At 43.8% G+C, this 12105-nt stretch overlaps 1 protein-coding gene across 1 annotated transcript in view; it reads right to left on the bottom strand.

Annotated features, from left to right (window-relative positions):
• The window catches only part of DIAPH3 (diaphanous related formin 3), a 2291797-nt gene that overhangs the window by 788386 nt on the left and 1491306 nt on the right, over positions 1-12105 (bottom strand). Inside the window, exon 23 of the mRNA XM_086934906.1 lies at positions 2995-3124. Within this exon, the coding sequence (XP_086791032.1) occupies positions 2995-3124 (130 nt within the window). The remainder of the gene's footprint in view (positions 1-2994; positions 3125-12105) is intronic.

Raw genomic sequence — 12105 nt, 5'->3', positions numbered from 1 at the left:
AGTTTCCACAAGTTTCTTTCGTGGTGCGTAGTCTAACTCCAGGCCGCCATTTACTTTAGCCCTAGCCCCCCCCCCCGGGATTTTAGCAGTTGGATCTTTGGTCAGCGCGACGCTCCGCCCGTGCCCTAGACCGGTCCCACAGCACCTCACTGACACGGTCAGTGATTCCAGCTGCCGCCGTCTTCTGACTTCTCCGTCCGGGGCCCAGTCGATCCCGGTCAGCGATCTTCGCTAAGCCCGATTCTGAGGTCGCGCTGCAGTCCGTGGCTTGCTGGCGATTCTCCTCACTCATTGAACGCGGGCTCCAACAGCAGACCTCAGCTGCGACCAGCTTCTGGCAACGATACGATGGGTCCACCTAGCCGCGCGGTAGTCTCCCGGCCCAGGTCGCAGGACCACGAGGCCATGTTGCGTGGCATACAATGATCTCCGGACACCTCGCTGGGATCAAACCGCTCCTCTCCAGGTCAGCCGTCCGTTCCCATCTACGAAATGCATAGATTTGGTGGTATTGACAAGGATAGATGATGATTTATGTACCCGGCTGGCAGAGCCACTTTAGCAAGCGGCCATCTTGCTGCTCGGCTCGGCCACGCCACAGTTGAGGAGCTTGAAGTGACGCATCCGTACCCTCTTGGGAGCCAGCCCCTGCTATGAAAATTGATTGCCTGATACTACTTTGATAAATGCTTGCCATAGCAGGTACCAAGAAATGCATTTCTTTACTGAGTATTGTTCCTCTTTCTCTAGTATAGGAAGCACCCAGCACTAATCACTATTTTAAATCTCTGGTCTGCACAACTAACATTTAATCTCCTGGTTGTAATTTTCTTTCAAAGCTACAACACATCTGTCGGCCTCTGGAATGTAAACGCTTACCCACGTGGCTTCCACCTTCCTTTTTGGGACATTTGACAATCCCTGCTCTCAGAGAGGGAATTGTTCTACGTGGTTTATTCCTTTTTGGCATGGCTTATCAAAGAGTAAAGTTAGCTTCTTCTGCTAGATTAATTATATTACATGGTCCACCATACCAAAGGCCATGGGTATTCTTTTACAGGAAAGTGTGTCCTACCCTGCAGAGGTACAGTTTAATTACACTAGATGAACCTGAAATTCTTTTGGAAGATTTAAGAAATAGATGAGCTTTCTTCATACCAGAACCTTAGCTTACATCAACCCCATATTTCTGGCACCACTTCATGGTACTATGTTTTTAACCTGAGGAATGAACAGGTGACACATGGGTAATGAGGATGGTAAGAGGTGGTCATCCAGAAATTTTCTGGAAAACAAATACCATGAAACTTAAACCGTAGCAAGAATGGCATAAGTGTAGTTATTTACATTCATTTAGGTTTTTCCAGGTGGTTTATTCTGCTCAGACCACCATAAGTTAAGTCATATAGTGGGGAAAACCATCCATTTTCAATGGTTTCAGCTGCAAAAGTACAGCCCGAACCAGCCATTTACGCACTCACATTAGTTACTGCACTTGAAAACCACCAGCTCAACTCTTTGGCTCAACACATTGTGCCCCAGGTGTTATTTTTTATGCAAAAATAATTAGGAGGGGAAAATCTCAGAACAAAAACACCAAAAAACACACTTTCAGATACTTTGCTTAGATTTCGCTTTACTACAGCATAACAGGAAGCTGGGGCTACTTTTAAAAGTCGTCCACTAAATTCAATTTCTTTATTTCTTCAAAAATAATATTAACTTTACTATATGCTCTCCTCCTTACAAGATTTGAACAGATGCAAGGCAAGGATAATGTACATTTGTATCAGAATGGCACCGTTCTCCAAAACCTTCCTGATGGAAGGGCTGTGCAGTCACTGCCATCAGCACTCCCTGGTCAGTCACTTTTAACCAGCTCTCCCTAGCAGATCACTGCCATCAGCTCGCCCTGGTCAGTCACTCTTAACCAGCTCTCCCTAGCAGATCACAACCTGGAGCTCTCCCTGGTCAGTCAATTTAAAACAGCTCTCGCTAGCAGATCACTGCCATCAGCTTGCCCTGGTCAGTCACTTTTAACCAGCTCTCCCTAGCAGATCACTGCTATCAGCTCTCCCTGGCCAGTCACTCTTAACCAGCTCTCCCTATCAGATCACTACCATCAGCTCTCCCTGGTCAGTCACTTTTAACCAGCTCTCCCTAGCAGATCACTGCTATCAGCTCTCCCTGGCCAGTCACTCTTAACCAGCTCTCCCTAGCAGATCACAACCTGGAGCTCTCCCTGGTCAGTCAATTTAAAACAGCTCTCGCTAGCAGATCACTGCCATCAGCTTGCCCTGGTCAGTCACTTTTAACCAGCTCTCCCTAGCAGATCACTGCTATCAGCTCTCCCTGGCCAGTCACTCTTAACCAGCTCTCCCTAGCAGATCACAACCTGGAGCTCTCCCTGGTCAGTCAATTTAAAACAGCTCTCCCTAGCAGATCACCACCATCCCGCATAGTCTCAAATTGATCTAAATTGGTGAAGCAACATAAATATTTATATTAAATGTGCTAGTGACCGATAGAGGACTGCGGAAAGTCAAATCTATAAATAAAGGGGTGGGGGTTGGATACACTAATCAAAAGGAACATCTTGACATTTTAACACTTCAAAAATAAAGGCCGAAAACAGAGAATGAGCACTCGACACTTTTGCCTTTAATTGGGTAAATGCCGCATCGCCTCTGGTGCTGACAAAGTAAGGTATCAAACTGGGTAGAATAACACTTTATTTCTGATTTATGCATTTTCAAATTGCAATCTTCCCGATGTTTGTTCTCGGGGTGACCGGGGCCAGGCAGAACATACAAACGCAGCTGGCTTGATGCCCAGTCTGGCTCCACCAGCGATTGCTGCGCGGCCATCTTTCTTCCTCCTTTCTTGGCAGAGAAGGAGACGTCTTCCATAATTGCGTACTCACTTGTTTAACAAAGCACCGGGCCAAGCACGCTTCTGACAGTGTTTCATAGAAAATAATCTCATCTCACAAACCTTTGCTGGCTTTGTCTAGATGGGGCAGGTCATCAACAAAATGCAGGACGTCCGGGAACTTTTTTTCGCACACTTCAACCAGAAAATGAAGCAACGTTGTTTTCTGATCCGCTGACTTGGTGTCCTTGAGCTAAAGAGACACAAACAAAAACAAACTCACTGTGAGAATGACTGTGCATTACGACCAGGAAGCGAAAAGCACACCTTGGATTCTACAGCATATGAACAAGTAGAGGAAATGCACTGCTCAGCAGTGCATTGAGATCCACGGCCAAAGCAGTTTCCTACACTTTGCAATAGGTAATTTAAGTCTGTATGCAATTTTTTTTTAATGCTGTATATACATGAACCAAAAAAATACCAGTAACGCCAACTATTCGTGGGCAGATGCCTGGCTCTGGCATAGCTCGAACCCTTCTTGGACCCTTGAGCCCAAAATGAATTGAACATTTACCTGTCTTCTGCCTGTCACCAACGCTCTAACCGTATGCCAATAACTAAAGACAAAACCTTAACATTTGATGTAAAACAAGGGAAACAAGGGGCACGACTTAAAATATATAAACTAAAATCCCGTGCTTCACACAGAGCCACCTAACAAGTATTTGGGTGCCTCTGTGCGTTTTTTGTAATTGACTGCAGAAATATCACACAATAACTAAACCATATACATAAAAAGAGCTAGACCTATTGGTTTTGCCAGTGTTTGTTCGATGTAACCAATAAATAACAGTTTTGTTGTAAATATTTATAATCAGAAGTGTTTCGATTCTGAAAATATGAGAATGAAGTACACCTTACTAAGGCCTTTGGACGGTGCGGCCTTCTGAAGTTGTCAGACACTCCTGTTCCATCTCGCTCACACCACTTTCTTCTTTAGTCTTTTGCCGTGTTAGACACATGCACCCTTCTTCCCAGTCCTCGTCTGCATAGCTCAGACTGTACCACAATTGGCATTTGTGAGTGCAGCGCTCTGTGAGCTTTGCAAAGAAGCCAAGGATTGGATGTGCATGTAGTCTGCACTCATTCTATGGCCTACTGACAGGCACTATTATTATTATTGTATGATAATGATCAGTAATAGATTTTATAATGAAGATGCTGTTTGTATTCTTTTATGGTGATTTTATGAACTGAATAAAGATGTATGATGATGATGGTGACAGGCAGCACATCAGAGCTCTCAATCTTCTGCAGTCAAACATCCATCCACTACCTAATCTCACTCAGACAGACACCTGAAGGTGACAACGTCAGCAGGACCAGCCTAAATAAGTTCTGTTGCCACCATTGCAAACTATGAGAAACTTGCAACATTTTGGGGGAACAAAAACTACACAAACTTTACAGCGGATAACTGCAACTTCATACACCCCAATAAAAGTTTGACTGATTAGAAAAGTGGGAGATCACGTGCCTATAAACAAGTATTCTGGCCCATATCAGCAATTATACATTCTTATTAAAGCAGACTGAACCTTGACCTCAAAAACAAGGCTGCACAGATTGGCGAAAGGTCTCTCTCTCTCTGAGCTTTACATAGGTTTCATATGGCAATATGTTATTTGTAGATCCCCAAACATTATCATGCTTTAACAGGAAAAACAGGTTTCGCTGTTATCTAGCACTGCTATATGTAAATCCGGATCTAATCACAAACTGTACACTGGGTTTGCTGCTTCTCCTCGACCTCTAGTCCAGAGAGTGACTACACTGGGAACGAATCCTAAAGTCTGCCCTCCATTTCCTAGAGGGGTAATGCCTGTTACCACGGAGCAACGTGGAAGATTCAGATTCCATCCACGTGGTCTGGACATGCGTGTGTCAAAATACTTGGAAAACATTAACAGGCTTGTTAAGGAATGACTGACAAACTGCCCACTGGAACCTGGTTTACTAGGCCTATTACCAAACCCATAAAAAATAATTAACTAACATTTTTTTGGACTTCGCTCAGGTACTCGCTAAGCGGCAACTCACAATATGAAAGCGGGAGAGTGTCCCAGTTTAAGTAAGTGGAAACTGACAAAGCACAAGACTAGAATAAAACATGGAACCCAGGAGGTGGAAAGGAAGTCCAATTTTGTCAAGGAATGCACTAGTGACAGCCTTGAATATTTTGCACACCATGCCACCTCAATTTTAAGCCAGTCATATGCAAATCGGTCTTGACCCTGCTACAATGGGAAGAGCCTAGCATAAGCTACCACAGCAGGTCCTTCCTGAACCAGAACACAAGTAACCAAGGACCACTTTCGCTCTTATTAGACCTCATCCGCCAGATATAGCTTGATTTCAGAGGCACGGTGTGCACAGGACCCACATCTGGGTATACCCTTCCCACTTAAGGCAATACACTCAATTATTCTAAAAGTGATGGATGGAAAGCTTGGAAGACAATGGGGCAGATAGCCATGTGCGCTCATGAGGTGCAGGCCAGCTCTGAAGACCCACGTTTTGGTTTCAACGTTTAATTCATAGATGAAAGGCAGAAACATAATCTACTTGATCCAGATCATGCCAGTATGGGAAAAGTGTGACACCTTGTTCATATTTGTGTAGTGTGTTAGATGCACCTATCAAAATTGCATATTAATATTTGAAATAATAAAATAAGTTAAATAAAAACATTTAACAAGCGTCTCCCTGTCATAGGGCATGTGTCCAACAATACACTTTCAAAGTGGAAGGACAGAGTCTATTAAACATGTATAACAGCAGCAACATTACTGCTGTCCGGATTTTGCATTTATTGTATTATCCGAGTGTACAAAGGCTATCATGTCTTGAACCAGGAGTTTAACGGCCTCTGTTGGCCATAACAGAAATTAAGTCATATTCACAAATTAGTAGTATTGATACATTGGTAATGATCACAGTTCCATGAGCACATGGTCTATAAAATGATCAAATATTTCTCAGATAAAGCCTAGGAACGTGACCATGCTACAATTGTAGAGCCAAGACACAAACATTTCTTACTATTTGTTGTATTTGGCTTAAAATTGCAGAAAGAACTACTGAACGAAATTTCAGCTTTCATCAAACCTCTTTGGCAAAGACTAAATCCAATAAGGTATGGCTTCTAAAATATGCTTTTCTTCAGATCTAAGAGTTTAAAAAAAATTCTAAATGTAAACAATAAATGCAAACATTAAATGACTGGCTACTGTTGGTTCACAACAAGTAGTGGCTTCAGTATCCACTTCGAATGTATCAGACAGCATTTGATAAAAGCAACAGTGTTCAAGCCCAAACGGTAGTTGAAGGTTTAGGGTGTGACAAACGAGGATAATCTATCTTCTTCACTTTGGCAGACTTTAAAACCTATAGACTCTGGTGGAGACATGTTCAAGTGCTGTAGACATTTATTTTAGCAAAAATCCTAGAACATAACTATGGAATATACCCTAAAACATTTTTTTTAAAACCCCGCTCATTACTTCGGAGTTTTGTGGAAAAAAGATACTGCCTTCACTGGCGCCAGGGAAGGTGTATTTATGGAACCGCAGCACTGTCGTGAACCTCCTAATCTAGGGGTGCACACACTGCCAGATCTCCTCTGCCCCAAGGGGATAATGCATGCCCCACACCTTCAGCGGACAGCAGAACAGACCGGCCTGCCGGGTTCCTTTCTGTGACATGTAAGCTCATCCAGACTCAGACTGTTAGGAGTCCAGCAACTCTGCCAGAGGAACCTTTGTCTACAGGAGGATATTTACATACATGACCCTCACCCCAGCACCCGATGACCGACACTTGCAGCTGTTGGTATTTTCTTAAGAGAAGAATTTTTGTAGTGTACTATTAGCATATAAATCTTATGTCCAAGAATGATGGTAATTTTTATAACCTCAGCAGTCATAATCTAAAACAAAATGTATATTCCAAAAACACAAAGCATTATACACCACACACCCCTACCACGCCTAATAGTCTAATCCCTACCAAATACCTCTATATATGTTATCAGCCTCAAGGTTAGGACTGAGCTTTTATTAATCTCCTTATCGATTTTCTGCCTAACTCCCAAATCCTTCCCTAAAGGGAGAAAATTGGGGAGCTACAAAGCTTCTGTGTAGCTCCGTGTATCTGAAGGAACAACACTGTTAGAGAAATGTTTGAAGAACAAGCTACTTACCTTTGGAAATATCTTATCTGGTGGAGAATATCTAGCCCCATATTCCTCACCTTAGAATACTTGCCAAATGTCAGACTGGATCTGGAAAATCTTGAGCAGTACCTCAGCACACCTGCAGGTGGCGTCGTTCTGTTCTATGTCGGTGACGTCTGCGCTGGATATGACATGTGCTGTGTCTATATAGTCGCCACACTGGCATGCTGATATTTTATTCCCCCACTATTTCCGCGCAAGTAGCGCAGAATCAGATCTAAAGGCTGTGAGAACAGTATGCAGAATCTAAGGGCCTTAAAGGACCGTTTTAAGAGGCAAAGTCCAGTTCGCAGAAAGAGGAGGGTGGGAGAGTCAGTAGGGGTTCCACAGCTAGATAAACTCTCTACCAGATAAGGTGTTACTAAAGATAATTAACTTGTTCATCTGATACAGACATGTAGCTGCAGATTCCTTACCTTAGAGTAGATACTAAAGCAATGCCTTCTTGGAGAGGGGACTGCAAACTGGCTCAAACCAAAAAGACATGAAGGACCGGACTAGCAAAGTGCCCATCACGAGGCACCCAGCTGTCAAGACAGTAGTGGTCAGAAAATGTGTGAAAGGATGCCCACCTAACATCCTGACAGATGACCAAGATGGGAACTCCACAAACGTATGTAGTAAAAGCAGCTTTCGCTCCGGTGGAATGAGCGTTCAAGTCCTTAGGGGGTTGCTACTTGGCTAATGAATAGCAGATCTTGATGCAAAGTACAATTAATCTGAAGAATGTCTGTTCTCCAGTGCTTTCCCTTTCTTCGCCCCAGTGAACTCTATAGATAGCTGATCTTCCATTAGGGTACAGGCACTGTAGCCTCTTTCTTCCTTGGACGAATGAGGGGATACAAAGAAAGTGTTCAGCATGATGTTTTGGCCGACATGAAAGGGTGCCACCACATTCAGCAAAAAAGAGGCACAGGGTTGGAGCATCAAAGCTGGTGCATAGAGGGTGAACAGAAAGAGTCTGTACCTTGATGAACCATCTGGCTGATGTGATGGCTACAAAGAAACTGTCTCTATTGTTAGAAGTCTGAGGTAGCAGCTGTGAATAGTTTCAAAGGGGGAACACAATCAGAAAAGTTCAAACTACTTTAAGGTCCCATTGAGGAAAAACAACAAGTTACATACCTTTGGTAAGGCGTATTCTGGTGGTTATAGTATCTACTTGCAGATTCCTCACCTTTTGAATATCCCATGCACCAGCATTCTAGAGAAACCTTCTTGAAAGCTCTCCCATGTCAATAGGGGCGGCAGAATGGACATGGCTCTGCACGTTGCACCGCAAGATGTAACTGGAGCCATAAGAAGCCTCAGTCGGCATCCTCACGTCAGTTTCCTCCCATTTTTTACATGCCTTTTAGACAAATGGTTATACATAACACCACAGTGTAATAATTTAAACTCTAAATCAAAAATTTACATATGCAAACTCATATACATACAGAATATACAAACTGACTTGTTTTTGCAGACAAGAAGCAGGGAGGCAGGAGGGTCAGTGAGGAATCCACGGGTATATACTGTACCAACCAGAAAAAGGGATACTGAAGGTAACTAACTTGTTCTTCTGATGGATATATCTACCTGTAGATTCCTCACCTTTTAAATAGAGTACCCAAGCAGTCTTGACCCCGAAGGTGGGTGCCCCTCTACCTATACCGGAAAATCATGGGACATGGAAGGTGCTAAGTGACCATCCTATCTCACTTCAGAGTCTAAACAATAGTGTTTCACGAAAGTGTGGTGGTAGGCCAAAGTTTCAGCCATGCAAATATCTACCACAAGGACACCTCTAGCTAAAGCAGAGAACGATTTAGCTCTAGTAGAGTGAGCATGAATACCTTCTGGAGGTTATTTGTGCGCCATGGCATAGCAGATCTTAATACAAAGGATGATCCAGCTTGAGCAACTCCTTTTGTGAACTGCCTTTCCTTTCATTTTGCCAAAGTATCCATCAATCAGCTGGTCACCCAGCCTGAAATCACGGGTCCTCTCAACGTAAAAACGGACAGCCCTTTTGGGTTTCAATCAATGAAGCCTTTCCTCCTCTTTAGATGGATGTGGAGGAGAATAGAAAGTAGGAAGGGTGATGGACTGTCCCAAATGTAAGGGAGTAGCCACTTTTGGCAGGAAAGCAACCCTGGTTCTCAGAACCAACTTATCATGGAAGAAAGTCGTTATGGGATACTTAACACTTAAGGCCTTCAAACACTAATCCATCTAGCAGACATTATGGAAACAAGAAAAATTGTCCTCAAGGGAAGAAATCTCAAAGGACAACTATGCAAAGGCTCAAATGGAGAACATATTAGATGAGTAAGATCTAGAATAAGATATAACTGAGGCATAACAAATGGAGTGGGAGGGTATTTATAAGCCTCTTAATAAACCTTATAAGAGCAGCAGACTTAAATTGAGAAAATGGATCTGGTAAACAAAGAAACGTTGAAAGGGCAGAAAAATAACCCTTAAAAGTTGCAACCATACCATGACACACACATGCTCGGCGCAGCTAAACAGACAATAGCGGTGTGTTGGAAGAAGACTGAGACGCCCCAAGTGAATGTGTGATTCACTCGCCTGTAACATAGCATGGCGATGAAACTTCTCACTGCACGGCTTCAGTCACATACGACTAAATTTACAAACATTGATAGATTACTTTTGCTTGATTGTGCAATTTAATCAGGATAAATAGATATTGTCAAGGGACAAATGCGATATCCAGTGGGATACAGTCCTGTATCCGAAGAAAACAGTATATAAAGAGTGACAAGGTGCCAATTTACATAAAAAACAAACCACAGTCAGGCGAAACAGAGAGGCTTGCTTTTTCTTAATTGTACATGATAGGACAAGCATGATAAATAGCGACAGCCGTAACACATATAAATAGAATCGTTTGTGTGCACAGTGTTTTTAAGGTCGACGAAGTTTCGATCCCATTCAAAGAATAACTGGGATCATCATCAGGACAGTGATACTGTGAGCCTGAATAATCAATTATACCATAACTAATATCTATAATTATGTATGTGTTTTGTTTTTTATGTACATTTTCACCTTTTCACTCTTTGTATATTGTTTTCTTCGGATACAGTATTGACAAGATCTATTTATCCTGACTAAATTGCACTATCCGGCTGGATAGAACATATAGAATCAAATCTGTTCTATATTTATTGCTTGTTTTGATTTTTCCCTCCAGCAAGGACCATTGTTTTCTTCAAAACTAGTGGGCCTGCAGCACTAATTGTGCCACCCACCCAAGTAGCCTTAAAAAGGGAACTCAGGCCTGCCATTGCAGTGCCTGCGCACAGTTTGTTAAACTGCCATGTTGTTCTGGCAAGTGCACCCACTTGCCAGACCTTACCCTTACCTTTCTATGCACATCAGGCACCCTTATGGTAGGTCCAGGGTACCCCCCTGCGCAGGGTGCAGTGCATGAGAAAGGTAGGACATGTACCAAGGTGTGTACCATGTCCTGACAGTGAAATAATCTCCCTTTCGTTTTTCACTGTTGAAAGGCCATCTTGCCCATAGGATAGAATGAGAAGGCTGTGTGATATAGATTCCAGCCTATCTTCCCAAAGGCTTAAGATGGAAAGGTGAAGTTTAGTATGCCTGAACTCACAATGTAATAGCACATCTTTCAATGAAGGTGGTTTTTGCATTGTGTGTTTATAAACCACTCTTTTAGAAGTGGCTGTGTTTTTGTGCTCTAAACATTTCTGTGCGTCTCTGCTTGGTTGTGGATTGACTGTCTGGATTTGAAAGCAATAGGTTCTGGGGAATGTCTTGACACTGGGGAGGAGGTGAGACAGCTGGCCTGCATCTGGAGTGTAGGGGGAGGAGTGGCTCCTAGAGGTGAAGAGGCCTGGGTTGCTGCTATAAAACAATTGTTCCATCTCCTGCTGAGTGATTGAGAATCCAGACCCCCACTAATCAAAGGAAGAAGGTGTCACTGGCAGGAAGGCACCCAGAACTGGTTTGAACAGGGGTCAGTGCCCCCTGAAACACAAATACTTCAAAGCCATTGAGGGGTATAACTATGAGAGCTGAAGCCCCTGAACTTTGGAGAATGGCTTGATCAAGACTGGAGCTACTTGTGGACAAGAGGAACCTTTGCCAAGGAAGAAACAACTGAAGAGACTGAAGGAAAGGACTGACCCTTGCTGTGTGTTCTGGGGCTGGCCTTCAGTTTGCTGTTTTAACCAAGGGAAGGCAAAAGGGACTTTGCCCTGTGCTGTGTTCCCCTGCTTGAAAGGACTTTGCTGTACTGTGTCCTGAAGTAACTTATCCCCAAGGACCCTAGGTGAGCTGGCTCCCTGTTGCGGAAACACAAGAACACACAAGTTTTCAGTAGAGTCTCAACAGCACTGTGTGTGTGTGCTTGTTACAGCTTGAGACCCTCCTAAGGTGTGCCCTGTGTCGTGGGCACCTGGAGTCCAAGCAAGGATCAGCAAAGCGGTGTGCGTGTGATTTTTGCAGCCTGAACCCCTTTGTGAGGATTGTCCAGTTATCGTGTGCACCGGAATCCAAGTGAGTCTCATTAACGCTGTGTGCTTGTGCTTTGTGCACCGCAAGACCTTCGTGAGGATTTGCCTTGTTATTGTGTGCATCGGAATCCAAGTAAGTCTCATGGAAGCTGTGTGCGTGTGCTTGGTGCACCTTGAGACCTTCGTGATGATTTGCCTTGTTAAAGTGCACCCGAAGTTTAAGTGAGTGTCAGCGACGCTGTGTGTGTGATCTTCGTGCAGCCTGAGACCGTCATGTGGAGTGCCCGGTGATCGTGCACCCGAAGCTTAAGGAAGTCTCAGTGACGCTGTGTGCATGTGCCCTGTGGCAACCTGAGATCTTCGTAACAGGAGCGGCCCGGACCGGCAGCCCCGGAGGAACTGAGACACCAGCCCGAGCCCACAGCTGCCAATTCACAAGGA

Source organism: Lissotriton vulgaris, chromosome 8 (genome assembly GCF_964263255.1).
Source record: "Lissotriton vulgaris chromosome 8, aLisVul1.2, whole genome shotgun sequence".
Lineage (NCBI taxonomy): Eukaryota > Metazoa > Chordata > Amphibia > Caudata > Salamandridae > Lissotriton > Lissotriton vulgaris.
The sequence above is the reverse complement of the archived record's forward strand: the minus strand, read 5'-3'. Positions and strand labels throughout refer to the sequence as shown.